Below are 19,134 nucleotides of genomic sequence, written 5' to 3' on the forward strand. Positions count from 1 at the left end.
AATCAAATTAAATGGCAGCTTGCCTCTGACAGTCAACACAACTCCTTCGAAGGTTCCTCACCCCACACAGACAGATCTAAGGCTTCCATCACATGTGATTTGATTTATTCTTTTGGTGTTGCAACTTTACACACTGATTCATAAGCACTGTCAGGTTGCTTTATCCTCTTTACTTGGGCAGTGAAAAAAAATAGTAACACTACAGCACCACAGTATTTATACACTTACAATCTAGCAACCATGTCTTGCCAGACTTCATGAATACACTAGAAAGGTTCTGAAGCATTAGAGTTACACAAAACACCTGACTGTTTGTTTTGTTTTTTTTTAACAAGCTGTTGAAATCTAGATTGAGAAGAAAGGTACCGACTTGTTAAGGCTATTACAATGTTCTTATGGTACTTATACAAATGCTGCACTTTTCTGGACAAATTCTAGCCAAGAAGCCACATTTTCCTACCTAAAAATTTTACTTAAGTCTGTTTCAAAACGCACAGCTTGTCCTTTAACAGGTTTTTTTACACTACAGCTCTGTGTTGATATACAGCTGCCAGTGGATAAAGTGATTCCCACTTGTGTAGTAAAAGAAAACTTCCTTGTTTCTGAATCACAGAAACACAGAACGATTCAAGGTCAGCAGGGGATATATTGAACATATCATGGGCTCCATATTGTGGACTGCTCTGCCTATCATGCAGTCATGAAGGTACAGCAGAGCACAAACAAAAAAAACCAGGATTGCCTTGAAGACAGTCTGACATGCTTCTCACCCACACCATTTCTTTGCATTTCAAAGGCAAATTAAGAATGCTTTTTATTTTCTTTCTTCTTGTTTTTCCCTGTATTAGTGCAATGAGGCCAAGAGAAAAGTCTGGCTAGAACACTTAAGCATCACTTTGAAAACAAGAACAAGTAGTGACAGTGCTCTAAATGTGTTTTCTGCTGTTAGAGCCTTACTGACTTTTCTTCCTGTGATGGGAAATTTTGGACTGAAGACATTCTTAGCCAAGGAAAAAAAGCTGCCTTCAGAAGAATATCTTAAGCTTCTGTGGTTATTGTAAGCAAAAAATCAAATTACTAAAGTAAACTAAATGGAAGTAAATCTGCATTCTATAGAGTAAGACTTCAATTTCTTAAGTTAATATACAACTACTTCTAGTGTTGCTCAGCTGCAAACAAGACAGAACATCACATTTCCAGGTTTTGAATTTATTACAGAGTATTACAGCAGTTTCCACTTCTGCATTAGATAAACTTTAGTGCTAAAATGGAATATTGGGATGTTAATGACTTTCCTTTAACAAGACCTAAACTTTTTAATTAACCTGCCAAGACAAATTACAGCCCATAGCTCTTAGGTAACTATTGCAGACAGCTGAGACTCAACACCAATGCCTCTGTTGGGAGAGGGATTAATGGCAGCTTTGGAATGAGTCTGCTTTTTTCTGCAAAAAAAAGAAGTCCATTAAACACTGCGGCTAGAAGAATGCTGAGTGCTAGTTTTATGGAGTAGTCTTTAAATTACAACCAAATGAATTTAGGTATAGGAACAGTTTCAGCAGGTCAATCAAATTTAAAAATAAATATTATTGAATCAGGAACAGATTCTGATATTTACAGGGTGGAAGAAGAATACTCAATGGGTTATCAGGCACCCACTGGCAGCATCCTTTCCTCCTTGGACAGCAACAAATCCATGCCTGTGAGCTGACCTGACAGGGCATTTTACTGCCAGAGAAGTCAGAAGACCTATTTAGTTAATTTGCTCTTCTTAAGCAATCTCAGCTTAATTCCGTTAGCAAGGAGAAATAGAGATTCCTGTTGCTGTGGTTGCTACTACCAAGTCTTACAGTGCTCTTTATTGGAGTTTCAACCCCAGTATTCTGCCCGAACTCCAGCTTGAGTGATTTTGATGGTGTTCAATGGCAGGACTGTCTGTCACACAGAACTGAGGCATGGTACTGCTGTCTGTTCTTCAATCATTCCTACACCTCTGCTCCAGAAAGAGAAATAAGCCAATCAAACAAACAAAAAATCAAACAAAACCACCAAAAGCCAATTAAATAAAAGGAAAATCAAAGTAAGAAAATACAGCAAGGATTTTCCAGCTTGTAATCCATGTTTGGCACTGGGCAGAATCTCATTATGGTTATAGTTACTTAAAAGGCCTAAAAAATACTTACTCAACATTTAGGGTCTAATAGTATTCAGCACGTTGCTAAATACAATCCCCTTCAAGCATTCTCTCCAAAACCACACAAAGCCATCGTGCAATTCGAGTATGTGCCTTAATACCTGTCCCCAAGGCATATTTAGGAGTTTAGGAATAATAGAGGAAATCCTTACCAATAGCAGTAGTAAGGAAAGAAACCACTTCCGATTCCTTGCCATCATTGTAGAAGGCTAAATGCCATATTCCTGAATCTAAATACTGGATAAATCCTGTCTCGTGGCTGGCCAAGGGCACAAAAGCTCTGTGCTGCCGCTGAGGTCCTTCCAAGCTTCTTGCCTCCTGTGTCAGCAGACGTCTTCCATCAAGGAGCTCAACAAAGTCAAACTGAAACGTAAAGGGAGCAATGTTTGTGTGTGTACCAGGTTTCCTCAAGCTTAGTCTCTTATTCTGGATCTACAAAAGCATCATAAACAGGATTTTCTCTGGTAGCTCAAGTATTTTTCTGGACTACCTGCAAGTAACCATTTTGGAAATAGCTAGTGTATGAATGTATTTTCCTGCAATTATATGAATCATGAAATCATCTTTGTTTAGAAGGTGACTTGCAGCATATTGGCCCTAGTGAGGTGTTCTCACTCTGTAGAAATATAGGCAGGGAAACATGAGACCATGACTCAACTGCACTGTAAATATGGCACTAAGCAGCTTATTTGTTATCTTCTTTGTGTCTTGGCTAATACAGAAAAAAAGACAGAAAACTATATTTAGCCCGACTGGGTTGTGTGCCAGAATTGCTAGGGGTCACCAAAGGAAAAGTAAGAGATATTTTAAAGTGAACTCTGGTAGAGGTTTTGCAGAAGTATTTTGGTTAGCCAGCAAAGGTTTTATCTTAAAGCAGTAGCAAAAATAGCTAAAAGATCACAGAAAATGAAGATGGAAAAGAGATAAACATACAGAAAAGTCCCATTTAAGGAGTGGCTCTAGGTATTTTCCTCAAAAGGATGCATTTACTTTTTGCAACAGTCACTTCAACTGAACAACTGCTTTGCTTTAATACCAGTATTGCAACTCCTTTTAGTTCCCTATTCAAATAATCTTCCACTGATTTTTGACAATAATTGTGTTTTGTCTGGTATTATATTAATGGCATGAGGCAGATATAAGCCTAGCAGGTATCACAAATATTAAATGAAACTTATCTAGTCCGACTTTAGTCATGTGTTTAGGTGACCAGGACACCTTGCAAGCAGAATCCAGCAACTGAGGCACTATTCAGCTTTTCTATTTCCTGACTTCACTTGGTTTTGCCTCTCTCATCCAGCTGGTCAGACAAGCTTGTGGTTTTTTTCTGGCAGAAAGATGAAAAACAGGCAGAAAGAAACACCACCACTTATTTCTGAACCTGTAAATGTTGCTGCACTGAATGGCTGCTGAGTGTTAGCTGACTGTGGCACCAATATTTGGGCTGCTTATCCCTTTTCACTTTACTGTAGCAAAATTTGGGTGCTTGTTATTAAGTTGCCTGGTATGGTCTTCAAAGTCAACCAAGATAAAGACTTGATGACATGTTCTTTCCTATGTAGCAAAAGTTAAAAAAAGTTAAGCTACTAAGTTAAAAAAAGACGTGCTTATTTCCAACAACATTTCGAGCAATGAGCTATATATGACCTAGCTCACATATGAAATGGCAGAATTTGCCCGAGGTTATTTTTATTATGTATTTAAAATTATATCTTTACAGGAAATTAATTTTGAACCTTGGTTTCATTTTTTTTTTCTTTCAGTTGTATTTCAGTACACAGATCTCAAATTTGGTGCTGAAGTGTCTTTTTGAAAATGTAAAAGCTGCTACACCTGCAAACGTCATTCCTTTTGGGTGTCTATCCAAATTAGATTAGCTAGACACAGACTTTGTGTGTTGAAAAAATATGATGTAAACATAAATTATAAAAACATATGATCTAAAATCTAAAAAGACAATGTAAGTAGAAATTCTAAACACATGTAATTAAAAATGTACATTTCTGTTTCATCCTTGTCCTGGGGGCCATCAGGTACAGCATCGCCATCCGGGCAAGGGAGGAGATTGTCCTGCTCTGCTCCGCACTGGGGTGGCCTCACTTCGAGTGCCAGGGGCAGCCTGGGCACCACAAAGTAAGAAAAACATTGAGCTCTTAGAGAGTGTCCAGAGGAGAGCCACGAGGATGGCGAAGGCTCTGGAGGGGAAACCTTATGAGGAGTGGCTGAGGTCACTTGGTCTGTTCAGCTGGGAGAAGAGAAGACTGAAAGGAGACCTGACTGTGGTCTGCAGCTTCCTCATGGGGGAAGAGGAGGGGCAGGCACCGATCTCTTTCTTCTCTGTGGTGACCACTGACTTGAGAAAACAGCATGAAGCTGAGTCAGGGGAGGTTTAGGTTGGATAACAGGAAAAGGTTTTTCACTCAGAGGGTGGTTGAACACTGGAACAGGTTCCCCAGAAGCAGCCACAGAAGTGTTTGGACAATGCTCTCAGGCACAGGGTGTGATTCTTGGGGTCTCCTGTGCAAGGCCAGGAGTTGGACTTTATTATCTTCATCGGTCACTTCCAACTCAGCATATCTATGATTCTATAAAACAACAGAATGATTTAAGAGGATACTGATGAGCGGTTGGTTTGAATGACACTTTGTGACCCAGGTGTCTGTAGCCACTCTGAGCATGAGCTACTGCCTAGGCTGATGCCTCATCAGGTCTCAGTGTGACCATGCCTGTCACAGCTGAGCAGGACAGGGACAGAGGACATCATAGTGGTGTCTGGGTGCTGGGAATGTCCCAACAGAGCTTGAGTTTGATTAAGGAACAGGTGAGCTGAAGAAGGTAAAACCAGTAAGAGAAAAACCTAAGTATTTCCGTTTTCACTTTGGAGCATGATGGAACAGCTTGATCACAGGTAAAGTTCACCTCACCAAGCGCTGACATTTCCATGGCAGCTTGAGTTAGTTTTCTAGAATCACTGGCTTGCAAGTGAAGAGACACTTCTGGGATGCAACCTGCTTCATCGTAAAGTGGACATCTAAGAAATGTCCTGTGGATGGAGCTTACACGCATCCACTTCCTGCTCTTTGTTAGATGTAGTTACTTAGAGCTTAGTGAGATGAAAACGACCTCAAGGCACTCAGGTACAGTGAGCTGCTGTTCTTCCACTCCAGTCTGGGTTATGCTTACTTGGGGCTTCCTGCCAAAAGCAAAAGGTTTTTTTTCACAAATATTTGCAAGATGCTGCTGCAGATGCTGATGACTTTGCCAAGCTACTAGTTACAAGTTGTAAGTATTAATTGAGCCACAAATGGGTTGTGTTTTATTGCATTTTAATACATTCAAAGATTTTTAATAGGCAATTAGTTACTGCCAGCAAGGAAAACATAGATAAAATACCATGATAATCAATTCAAACTGGACAAATGGAAAAATACCCCCTGCACGCTGTGATGGCCAATCCCTAATATCTATGATTTATTAAAATTTGGCTTAGGTTAAAATGAGTTTGAAAAAGGATTTGATCTAGGAAGATTAAATCTAATAGACCGTAACAAAATTGTGTAACTTACTATGATTTGTTGAGAAGAATGAGAAGAAATGCCTTTTGTTAATAGCAAACTACTTTGGGCTTCTGCATGATCTATTTCTAAGACTACAGAAATTTGGAGCTTACATTTTCTTCGTACTTATTAGTGACCACCACAGTGGTTGGCAACCTAAAACAGAAAACAATCACCACAGCCAGAGAAAGTTTCCCTAAGAGAATTTGGAATAGTTTGTTTGCATGGCCAGGTTTTGGTAGCAGCAGGGGCTGCAAGTGTGGCTTCTTTGAGAAGCTGCTGGAAGCTTTCCCTGTGTCTGACAGAGCCAATGCCAGCCAGCTCCAAGACAGATCCACTGCTGGCCAAGGCTGAGCCCATCAGTGATGGTAGCAATTGTCATCTCTGTGATAACACATTTAAGAAGGAAAAAAATTTATTGCACAGAAGTAATTGCAGCCAGAGAAGAGGGGAGTGAAACTATGCGAGTGGACCAATTATGCAGACACCAAGGTCAGTGCAGAAGGAGAAGGAGGTGCTTCAGGTGCTGGAGCTGAGATTCCCCTCCCTGTGGTGCAGCCCATGGTGAAGCAGCTGTGCCCCTGCAGCCTGTGGAGCTCCAAAGGGGAGCAGAGATCCACCTGCAGGCAGCCCGAGACCCATGCAGGAGCAAGTGGATGCCTGAAAGAAGGCTGTGACCCTGTTCGAAGCCTGTGCTGGAGCACGCTCCTGGCAGGACCTGTGGCCCCATGGACAATGGAGCCCACACTAGAGCAGGTCTGCTGGCAGGACTTGTGACATCGTGGGAAACCCACGCTGTTCTTCAGTGACTGTACTCCATGGAAAAAGTGAGGTCTATGTGCTAAACTTTAAATTTTTTACTTAAACAAATGAAACTATCCGCATAATAACTTCTGTTCCACAACAAAATTTAAGAATGATAATAAGTAAAGTGAATACAGAGTTCTGATCTACAGTAAGTATTATGCTATCATGACTTGAGCTTTTATTCAACTAACACAGGATTTTAAAGTCATAAATGTTTGAATCTCCCTGTGAAATGAGACTGATTAAAAAAGGGCAATAACAGCATTATTGTAGCACTGAATTTATGATGTGCTGATCCTACTGAAATATTTTAATTCTGCAGAAAAGTAGGCAGAGAAGTGTAGAGTTATGACACCTCTGACAGAAATAAATTGGAGGTGTGTTAATATGAACAAAATACCATATTATCCAGAGAGATAGTAATAAACATACCTGTTTGTTCAAAAACGAAATAAAGGCAGGCTATTTCTATAAATCTCTAATATTTTCAGCTAATAGTAGAGGGCAAGGGCAAGACACACTGACATAAACCTGCTAATTCTTTGATAACATGCTGATGCAAGTGGGAGTAAGATACTTTTCACTGCCAGCGAGTTATGCCCTAATGTATTAATCAATCTGAGTAAGAGCAGCTTAGAAGCTGAAATGGAAAGGAGAGAAAATAATGTATAAAATCCTTACTTAAAGGGATGGTTCTTCAGAGCTTTTCAGAGAAACCAATTTTTTGATATGGTTTTTCTCAAGGTGTGTTAAGGAAAGCATCTGCTTTCATTTTAATCCTACAGAATAATAACTGGATCTTGATTTCTGCCTAACTTGGTGCCTCTCTGTAAAATCTTGATTTTCTTTTCTTATACACTAATTACTTGGCCCTGACAAACCTCAGTCTAAGCTGACAGCATACATCCTGGGAAGGGCTGGCTCAAGGCATTCCAGCATGGAAGACAGAAGTGAATCTTGCTCCCCCCTAGGGGTGACCAACTTGCTGCTCTTACCATGAGACGGCGAAGGCAGTGGCTGAAAGAGAGACAGACCTGAGATACACGAATCTGCTTAAGAGAATATTCCTTTGGATGCAGTTTGGGTGTAGCTGCCTTTGTGCAAAGCACTGGATGGAGAAGGTGGTACTTTCTGCTGGTACCACCAGTGACCACCAGCCTCACAAAACCATTCTCCTCTGGCAGCTTGCTGCCTTAGGCAACTGCTGGCTCTGCCCCTGCCTACAGCCCACCAGATTAATTTGTGTAAATTTTGCAATTGTCTCTTGATTCTCCTTCTCTGGATAAATGATCTTTGGCATCTTGCAAGCGTGCAACAAATTCTTGAAAGAAACAGATGAAAGAAAACAATACATCATACAAACATCAATTTAAGACAACATTATTTAATTGAAATAAGGTCCCCTTACCTGTGTGTGTGATGGTGGGAGTCCTTTTCTGCCATAGATGCCAACCAGAGCAGCCTTTCCTAAAGAAACATTGAATTTCAGATGCACTGGGTGGTCGATGAACACCTGAGATCTCCAAAAGATACCAGGAGGGATCTTCTGTGTGGCTCGTCTGCCTACATCAATTTCTCCGGAGTCTATAAAACTGTCGTCTGGAAAGAAACTACTGGGCTTTCCTGCCAAAACACAGGAACAAAATTCTTAAATTAGTCTTACATCCTGGAAGTAATTTAATCATACTGGTGTCTCTGACACTGATCTTGAGGAACAGTCTATTAGTGTCCTGAAGTCTTCACAGTACTTTGTCTAGCCAATCCATAAGATTATGGGAGGAAAACTGGCAGGATAATTTCTGGCTTCAGTAACTGTTTTGTTTGAAAACACGAGCATGGGAAGAGCAACCTGGAGAAAAATGGCCTTTTGTTTGAATTGTAACATCAGAGAGTGTGTAATTACATTACAAAGATAAGAATAAATCATCTGACATTATATTCTAAATGAATATAAGTTTAGGAATGGAGAAGTCATCATTAAATTAGTAATGAGAAGTGTAGCAAGAGTGAGATAGACGTGCCACAGAGTGGAATGGTGGTGTGGAGAACAGCAGCATGAACAATGCCTAAGTAGGGAAAGGAGAATGTTTCTCTATTAAATTAATTCTTGACAGTGGCAACAGTATTTGAAATATGCTGAACTGTCAAAAAAAAGCTAAAGAAAAAAAAGGACTGAGAAAAACAAAGGAGATCATACCCTGCACTTGAGTAATATCTATTAAGAAACATGAGAGGTTTTAATTGGGTTTCAGTAATCTGTAAAGTGTGCTATTATTATCCGTTTTCTTTCAGAAGACAAATGGAGGCATCTGTTTCTAAAACTACCAGGCTGGAGAGCCTGGGTATTCAAATGGAATCAGTACATGCTGAAATGTCCGAGGGAGTCAGCAGGGAGCTTGGCACCCCTAAAAAACACACCTGAGGAATTCCAGGTTAGAAATTCATACAGTCACAACTCTCAAAGCAGGTGGCTGCTTCAAAAAATCTGGACCCAAAGGAAGACCAGGGAATGAGGGGCAGAATGAAAAATCAAACACCAGAATGTTCCCTTTTCAGCCTGTGCTATAACCAGTGGCCACAGCTTTGGTGCAGGGCACAGGGATGATGAAGAAGGCAACTGCTTAGCAAACACCCTTTATAAAGGACACTTCTAGTGGAAAAGTGTGCAGTAGTGTCACCTGAAAGATTCTGGCTTTCGTAAAGAGAGCAACATGTCACCAACAAAGACTAATTATTTATTTTGGAAATTCAAATAAATTTGTTCTCTTATCTATGTGCCATTACAGCACACACTACTCTGTGTTTCACAGAGCAAACAATTCTAACAAAATGAGAAGGGAACTTCTGGCTACATACATTCTTTTGTAGAAAAATCACATTAGGAATTTTTTTCTTTCAGTACCTACATTTGAGGAATGTGTAAAAAAAATCTTTTCACATCTATCATGAATTCACATCAAATAGTCTCAGAATTTACTTGCCATATTGAAAAGGTGACTGGTAGAACATTGCATTTTACTGTTTCAAATGACCTTTCCTTTAGTATTACATAACGTTAAATACAGTATTGCCTTAAATTTCTCCATATACCATCCCAACACAAACTCTCCAGCAGAAACAGATGTAAATTGTTAGCTGTCTCTGAAAATCAATATAGAAACAATATGCATATTAACTATTAAGGATGGAGAATCTTTCCTTGCAGAACTTTTGGTTCCAGTAACACTAAACCCTGATTTAAAGTCAGCAACTGCTTAAGGACACTGCTGAAGCAGGACTTGATGGCATGAGCTATCTTGAGGTAGAAGTTTTATGCATACCAGCACAAAAGGTGTATATATGCAAAGGCTGTATGTTCACACAAAAAAAGCTACTCTTAATTTTATAAGATCTCCATTTATCTTTGCTCATCACTCTCAAATAAATTCAGAAGGGAAATCTGCTGACTTTTTATCCGTTTTCAATACACATACACATTAAAGGAGATAATCAGAAGCATCTCAGGTAAATGGGCATTCTTTCTGAATCCTGTGCTAATAGAGTACAATTGCACAATGAAAATCAGCCAGATAGATTCTGAGGGGAATTATGTTATCAACTGGATTGATAGTATTTATTTGGTATACTAAAATTTTCTTTTCACACTGTCAGGATTATAGGAAACTGTTTCAATGTCTTCATGCGAAGTTTCTTATTGCACTATTGTAGGATGAAAAGATTGAGGATTCTATTAAAGAAGAGCTACAGACATCACACGTTTTGGTTCAAATGAAGGATATATTTTTTCTGATTACTACTGACATGTTTTATAGATTCTTAGATATTCAGGTGAAAACCTTAAGTATTTGATATGCCCCATGACTGTTCATTAATAAAGATTGTACATCAGTGAATCAGGGAAGGTGAGAATTTAATATGACAGATGTTGCTATGCAAGATAGAGCCTGGAGAAAATGAGCACAGGATGTATTCCGTAGAGAGAGCAGCACTTGCTCATGCAAACGAAAATGCTTCTGTGATTGCAAAAGACAGTCTCACAGAAATAATTTCTTGTACACACAATTACAAAGTTTATGTCTCCTCTTGGTGGACACTTGCATGTCTGAGAAGCAGATATCCTAAGAGCTGTTACATCATGTTGCCAGTGGTCGAAGCTTGTCCTGATACAGATGTCCAAGCAGAAGCTCTCTTCACCAGCCTGAATTTAGTCCCTGAAATCCCTCTCTGTTTCATCAGTTTCAGCCTACAGTAAGATTAGGCCCTACGGACTGGATACTTCATAAAGAAAGTACAATGAAAAAGCCATGTCAGCTTCTAATCAGAAATTGGCTTTTAATCAGAAATATCTGACTCCTTAAAATTAACTTCAGGTCTGAATTCTTAATTGGGCTGTCAATTACTCTGCTCTTTCTGCACATTACCTTGAACTTTTTAGTTACCGTAGCAACTGTTCCTAATTTCTTTGGATATCAAAATGAGCTATTTCATTTCAGACCTTGCTGAATCTCTCTGTATTTCCAACAGGATGGTTCCCTGGCCCATCAAAACACTTAAGAAGACATATAGCTCTGACTTCAACCACAGTCAATTACATGCTTAAACGTAAGCATGTGGTTAAGTGCTTTGGTAAACAGGGTTGGGCTTGAACAGAGGAAAATGCTGTTCTGGAGCACAGCCACAGATGAGAAGGAATGACTGTTACTGAGAGCTGGCAAGACACTGGTAATGATTCATTCAGATCAGCTCTAAGGATGTTCCTAACACATTCCAGCCTATTTCATTATGATCCGGAAGACATTTAAATATATTTCCATTCTTTTAAAAATAAATTTCAATCACATAAATTCTGGTTTAGAACAGAAGCCCTGCAGCACTGCTAGTCCAGAATTAGTTACATAGTTACCTGATGGCAAGAGAGCTGCATTTGAAGGCTGGACAGCGCACCAAAGATGTTGTTGTGATGTGCTTTTTAGTCAGGACACGGTATTTTCCTCTAGAGCCTACAGATTCCCTGAGATCTATACAAAGCACTCACTTGAGGGGTCTTCTAATGACATAACTAGGCTATTCCCCAGACTCCTCTTTTAACACTTTTAACAGCAGCAATCAAAACTTCTACTCATGTCACTGTAAATGTGGCTAAAATAAAATCAAGTCAAGGTCTTTCACCTGGATGTCAGTTTTGAATAGGTCCATTTATTTTCATTTTGACTTTTAAAAGGAAATGGACAGATCAAAGCTAGATGATTCAAAAATGAAACATATGGCAAGTTAGAGGGGAAAAAAAAAGGATCTGTTATGAAGTATTTTTGAGTACAACAGCAGGGCTGTCGGCAGCTTGCTGTACTGTCTAGTAAGGTTTGCTGAGAATAACCTGCTTAGCTGATTTTTCCTTGTAGCAACTTGATGGCAGCCATCAGTTACCAGTAAATACACTGTTTTAAGGAACACACATAATTATGGCCTTTATTTGGACTAATAAAGACAGACAAAACCTCTTATAGAAAAAACCCCTCAACAATTAATTTAAATTAAACATGTAAACACAGGCTGTGAGCCAAAGCCTAGGGAACTCTGTGGAAACTTTTGAGTTCAGTGAGTTGCAAGAACAGTAGCATACATCTTACCCGTCCACAAAACTTCTTCCACCAAAGTAACTACCAAAAATAGTCAATTGCTGCAGTTTACTGGAATCTCTTAATTTTATGCAGAGAATCTTGACACACAAATAAAAAAAGCTTTCTGAAAATTTGCATTTCTCATTTCTCCAGCTATGTCTGGGGAGGGATAAGACTTTGCAGAGCTTACAGGTACTTTTAGCAGCGGTGCCCCTAAAAAAAGCACACAAAGATGTAAAGCTGATAAGGTGCTACTGAATTGAGGATCCATGAGGTGCTTCTAATTTCTGTCAACACCGTGATACTTTGTGGAGACTAGGCCTTTTATCTGGCTACTTTTGCAAAGCTATGTCCAACTCTGGAGTGCCAAAGCTCATAGTGTAATAGTTCTCAGTAAGTATTTTGGTCCTCAAAACATTTGCTAAGTGGCAACAAATAGTAAAACTCAAACATTTTTGTAGTGTTGTAGAGGAAGCTTGATGCAGTGCTCCAGGAATCATTTAATTTTCAAGAGACAATGTTTTCCCATGAAAACAGCCACTCAAGGCAGGGTTTTCATGCTGACCTTCTGTAGTCTGTGAGAATGCCTTGAATATGTGGAGAGAGTTTCACACGGTTTTATTGCATTAGTGGACATCAGAGGGGTATGAAACTTAGAAACATATGGAAACAGGACTGACGACTAGCTCTAGACATGAAAGACTGGAAAAGCACCTGCTGATGGCAGCACTGAGGGTAATGGAACATGAGATTGGACGGCTGGAGTTTAGAGGCAGACAGAAGACTCACAACATGGACACATATCAACCATACCTTCACTGGTTCCTTTGCCTTTCCTGTCAGGTAACTCTAACCCTGTGCCCCCCGAAGGATATAAGGAGACGTCCGTTGGCACTGGCCAACTGCTGGCTGTGTCTTCCGTGATCTCATACATCTGCCCTTCCATCGGCTGCAGGTGCCAGTTTAGGCCAAACAGGTGCATGGCTGTGGTGAGCAATGAGAAAAGTCATCTTTTTCTGTTTGGGAGAGGTTCAGAACTACAGGGGCACTTTCTAAACCCTCGCTCCAGTGCCTTATTAGTGGTCATTGCTTTAGGACAGGAATGGAATTAATGTAATTAGACAGCTCCTGCTGCTTCTACCATACCAGCTCCCTAGGACTTTCCACCCACTTAAACTCAATTTAGATCACCTGTACCAATCCACTCCGCTTCTTCCAGCAGGACCACTCCTGACTCATGGTCTGCATGACAGGATAACCAGGCACAAAGCTCCCAAGGCTGGGGTGACAATGCGGTGAACACAGAAATACAAGGAGTATTATTTCCTAACATACCAATAAATCCCAGGGAACTGCACTCTGGTTTGTTTTGCCATATTCACAGTGTATTATATAGGTTATTTTTTTTTTTATCCACCAATTATACACAGAAGCCCTTATAGACATCTCCGACAGCTTTTCCTGGTTAAGACCAAGGGAAAACTGAGGCAATTTAAGATCCATCTTTTACACATGCCTCTGTGCTCTGCGTCACAAATGTGAGCGACTATGTCTGAGCATTCCTTTGTACAACTCAGCTTCTTCTATTCAGATCAAAGACATATCCTTGAGAACTGAAAATGAGCAGCACTATTTAGATTTGTGTGATATCAGGGCAAAGCTCTCTGTAGGCTTCTGGGCCATGCAAAGTCATCCAGTGCACACGTGAATCTATTTCAAGGCATTACATAATGACAAGTGAAGTTAAGGAACAAGACAGACTACTTAAAAAGCAAACACAAGTATGAGGAGTATGGAAATCATATGCTTATACAACTAATACTTGCCCCTTGCAAATATAAAGCAAAAAAATGTGGCTTGTGGCTTACCATATCAGTTCTTCCATCCTCAACATAAACATTTCATACTCAATCAGTATCCAGCTTAGCTTCAGGCTCTACACAGCTAAATGATCTGATACTTGCTACATTTGGAATGACATTTCTTTTTTAAGGAAAAGCCTTGATATTTTACACTATAATTTCTCCAAGAAACTATACAATGACACTAACAGCACAGCCATTTAGTATAAACAAAATCAGTAAAGAAACAGAGCATTTCCATGGCCTATAATTCTCTTTTTATTCACAAACATATACCTGAGATCAGCAACCAGTGTCAGGGACAAGTGGTTAGTTTATTTAAACCTGTGCATCAGAAACAATCTTTTCAAGAGGATTGAAAAGTAATCTGAGTAGCTCTCTGAAGACAGCGTGTTTAGGCAATTTAGCAAAATACGTGATTTTTTCTACTTCAGTCTCAATTAGGTCACCTATCATTTACCAACATAAATAAGGTTGTCTTTGCACAACTACAACATCACAAAACATGAACACAAAACTTTTTTTTTACCTTGTAAATGGGGACTGTGTTCGTTAACAGTCTTATCCATTTAGAAAAAAAATACATTCCTTAAACTCCCACACAGCAAGCAAGCACAGCAAGGAAGGTCTCCTGAGGACCTGTTCAACACTCATTTTTACACAGGTGTATATACTAAGAAAGAATGTTACCAACACTAGTGGTAATTTACCCAGGGTACTTCAGGCAGAGGGACAAGTATTTTCATCTGAAAGGGGTATATTTGCAAAGAAACTGTGCAAGGGAAGAGAGGAAATCAGACCATGAACACAGGATTTGCATCAAGCATTTGGCATTGCTATGCTTGCATAATATCTTTGTGTTTATACAGCTCTCATCATCAGACTGCCTGGGCACTTCATAGCTATTAACCTCATAAAACCTTATCAGGTAGGAATCTGCTTTTTTCACTACACAGAAAGGGAAAGGAGAGCTACAGCAGATTAAAGGACTGACTCAATTCACCTGTTTGGGCATTAAAATGCAATTGTGTGTTAATTCACTTATCTTACTCTATGCTTACAGGGTCACAAGATTTAAGAGGCATTTCATGCAGCTCTCTGCCAGCAGTTTTGTTCTAAGCTCAGTACTGGATGCCATCTTATAATTCCATCCAGGCTGGACCTCTCCAAGGACCAGAGTGTTACCCAGGTGCTGCAGAGCTGTTTACAGAGCTCAAGGATTTAGATACTCTCAGCATGCAAGTTCCCACGTTAACATGGGATGTTTATAGTTACATGGATGTTTGTAGTTTCAGGCAGAACGGAAACTGTACTCTTCACTCCTCCAAACTCAGGCAATCCTGGACAGCTGTCAGGCCTAAATTCTGCCGGCCCTAAGTGCTTAAGCCCAGCCCCATCTCTCAGATGTCTTCATGTTAGAACGACCTGCTTGAGCTTATACCAGGCATCCCTGGTTTAGGCAGGAACTGGGCCAGTGGTTTGCTTTTTTCATAACCTCATTTGAACTGTTCTGTCCTTTGGACATCACAGCCTAAGTGCCACACAGACTTTTAGGAACACATTGCAAGGCTATTGTTTCCCCAAAAGGACATTGCTGCTTCTCCTCTCCTTAGGAGGAATTTGTTATTGTAGATCATTATTTACTGCAAGCAAATAAAGATGAAAAACTCAACATTGTTTTGGGTGCAGTGGGAAAACTGTGAGCATTTCTTCCAGGCATCCAAATGAATTTAAAATACCTGAGAGGAAAAGTCTTAACAAGTGATCATCTTGGTTCAGTGTAACGACAGAACTGGCAGCCTGGAAGTGCTACAGCTTTTCTGCACATTATCCATCCACTTGAGCAAGTGAATCAACCATTCCATGTCATCATTCAATTCTCAATGTTTGGAAAGTGTCTTACAATGTTCCAATATAGAAAATTCAACAGAATTATAGATAACACAGTAACATAATTATAGATAACATAGTAACATAGATATTGTATTATCACACAAAGTTAAAAGACTTGTATTAATGTTAACTTTTGTCCTTTGCTAATAGATTTCGTCTAAAGCAAAAAGCTTATTGCGTACATTGATCCCATCATCACCTAGATCACAGAATCACAGAATGGTTTGGGTTGGAAGGAACCTTAAAGACCATCTACTTTCAAGGCCCCTGTCATGGACAGGGGCACCTTCCACTAGACCAGGTTGCTCAAAGCCCCATCCAACCTGGCCCTGAACACTGCCAGGGCTGGGGCAGCCGCAGCTTCTCTGGGCAACCTGTGCCAGTGCCTCATCAACCTGATAATAAAAAAAAAATCATTATATCTAATCTAAATCTATTCTCTTTTCATTTAGCGCTATTACTCCCTTGTCCTGTCACTACAGACCTTAGTAAAAAGTCTCTCTACATCTTTCTTACAAGCCTCCTTTTGAAGTACTGAAAGGCTGTAGGAAGGTCTCCAATGATAAGCCATGAGAATGAGATCTATGCACACCATGCATACAAAAATGCAGAACTCTGAAAAACAGAATTATTTGAATAGCTTCTTGATTATCAAGTGGCTAAAAAAATCCAGAAAACAGAGTGTAAAAGCTCAGAGCTACTGCTCTATTCAGGATTTCTGATTTGATGTTTTTAAGCACAAAATAAAAGCCTATAAATATTCCCACTCATATGGCAAACAGACATCATGTAATTTCTGCTACAGGTAGGCAATAATCACAAAATTCAACCTGAAAGAAGAACAAAGAGTCTGATTTACTTTGGAAACATGCTCTGGTAGCAGGTATGTTATGAGGAAGTCACCTGATTAAGTGATTTCATTACTATCTTCCAAATACCAGCAGTGTCTGATTGGCAAGCTGGTGGAAGATTCATTCCTCCTCTTGCTCCCTCTAACTGCCACATTGGTGCTGAAAAGTCGAGTAGTAACAGCAGTGAATATTTCAGGTCTTTAAATCTCAATGGGATGTGTAAAGCTGTTGTTGCACACAGTTGTGTTTAAAGATTTTAAAAATGGCACAAATCAACCTTGTTCTGTGCTAAATTGATGCAAAGTTCTTTCTCACTGAAAAAAACAACAAAGGACCATAATCATGGAATAGCCCTGGAACCATGGATGAGAAGCACAACCATACATTTAGAAGTGCTAATGTTCCTAAAAGCAAAGTAAAGCTGTAAAAATAGATTGACATTCCTGATGTTCTTAGTCTCCAGGTCAATGGAACCCACTGTGGACATTTTCTCTGGCTTTTTTTTTTATCCCCTGCTCAGCTAGATATAAGAAGTCACTGACAGAGAGAAAATGCCCTAAAAGCCCCCATGTCCTTCTCCTTCTCCCTCTCCCTCTCCCTCTCGAACGTGATGCTCAATAGATTTTCAGATATTGAAGGCTCCCCATGTATTAAAAGAGCACTCTGCAATTAAAAATCATTAAAGTGTACACTTTTGTAAAATACCATGTAGCTTTCACTGCCTAGGAAGCTCCATGACAGGCTCTTTGCAGACACTTTGGTTATATTTCCCATGGAGAATAAAACTCTTTTGTCTGCCTTCTCTAGGAATGAAAACAATACTTAGGGGAAGCCCCACATGCTCTCTGAGCTGTTTCAGCACCAACAACTTAGATGATATAAAGGCATCTGGGGCTCTGGCCCATTATGCTCATGTTCTGACTTTAAAACTTTGACTTGCACAACCTTTCCCCTGTAGCTAAGTGCTAGCAAAAGGCGCCCTGAAACTTGCTGAATGGGTAACAGAATTTTCTGCGGCAGAGTAAATCACCTTATCCTCAGTCCTAAGTCACCTGTGCCTGCCTTCTTGGTGGAGAAAAAATGGACATCAGACTCCAGTCCCTTCAGGGTTTGATTACTTTGCTGAGTTCAGCATTTCAACCATGCCAGTGTGATATGGCTGCTCTTTTGCTGGACTCTGATTTATTTGCATGATTAAATAACTCAGCTGATGCTAAACTGTTTGCAAGTTTTCTCTGTAAAGTGAATCTAAGTTCATATTGGTGGAACCAAGTATTCAGGATCATGATTCTTTTGATTTTAACATATTATCTCTTCTTATATTGCATTATTCCTATTCCATGGCTACTGGTGGATGCCATAATCAGCATCAGAAGATGCTGTTAAGCCAAATAAAGAGGAACATTCTTCCCAAGCTTCTTTTGAACAGACCCAGGCTTTTGAGTATCTTTGTATTATTGCCACTTGCTTATGAGACAGCAAAACACTAAAGTCAAAACAACTTACTCAGCGGAGCAGAGAACAAAGGAAGTGTACAGCATTTAGAATGAAAAAGGACAAACAAAGATAATTCACATGGTCAACAAAATGGACATCTCTTAGGACAGGTTGATGAAGCGAAGGAGTTAGCAGAGAGAGGCAGATGATTGTGATAGATCACAGGGAGAAGAAAAGACAAGACATGCTTACTGAAGCATATGAGACCCCCAGAAACCACACCAGTCAGCAAAAAATTGAAAAACTAACTGCTGGCCCTTTATTAGCTTGTTGCTTTGCCCAAATCAGCAAGCTAAGTGTAATAAATAACCAAACCAATCCATTACGGTGTTTGGAATTAAGGCTACAGCTGAAGCCACCAGCTGCTTCCATAGTGTTTGTTAAAAGCATTCTCACAGCAGCTCACAGGCTCTGCTGCTTCCTTCTCCCCTGCCCTCCCAGGGCTAAGTCCTGCAGGTACCACAGCTGGCCTGGTGATTCCTCACCCAGGCAAAGCTCCCACAGAAACTAAGGAATGAATAAAATAGCAACTATTTTCCAGCTAACAAATGATCTTGCCCTGAACAATGAATAAAGAGTTTCTCAGAATTGAAGCTCAACAAAACATTAATGATCCCTACCTGAGCCTGGACTTACAGCAAGTGCAGGGGGTAAAGGGCATGAAGGCAAGACAGAAAGTCTTTTGGGATTCTCATTTGAAAACCTTATCCCGTTATTTGCACTAAGAATACTCCAGGTTTTGAATTTGTGTAAGGATGTCAGTATATTTTCTTAAATAAAACTGGGGAGGGCACAAGCTTTGGAAAAGCCAAGCTTCTCTGCACAGCCACTCCAGCCTCCCCAGCTCAGCTGTAC

General features: G+C 39.9%; 1 protein-coding gene across 5 annotated transcripts in view; it reads right to left on the reverse strand.

Annotated features, from left to right (window-relative positions):
* Positions 1-19,134, reverse strand: part of TENM4 (teneurin transmembrane protein 4) — a 1,563,960-nt gene that overhangs the window by 170,742 nt on the left and 1,374,084 nt on the right. For all 5 annotated transcript variants that reach the window (XM_032099028.1, XM_032099031.1, XM_032099030.1 and 2 more), the window contains 3 exons: positions 12,990-13,160; positions 7,967-8,181; positions 2,347-2,557 (listed from right to left, as the gene is read on the reverse strand). In XM_032099028.1, coding sequence (XP_031954919.1) covers positions 2,347-2,557; positions 7,967-8,181; positions 12,990-13,160 — 597 coding nt within the window. The remainder of the gene's footprint in view (positions 1-2,346; positions 2,558-7,966; positions 8,182-12,989; positions 13,161-19,134) is intronic.

The sequence above is a fragment of the Corvus moneduloides genome, chromosome 2 (assembly GCF_009650955.1).
Source record: "Corvus moneduloides isolate bCorMon1 chromosome 2, bCorMon1.pri, whole genome shotgun sequence".
Taxonomy (NCBI): domain Eukaryota; kingdom Metazoa; phylum Chordata; class Aves; order Passeriformes; family Corvidae; genus Corvus; species Corvus moneduloides.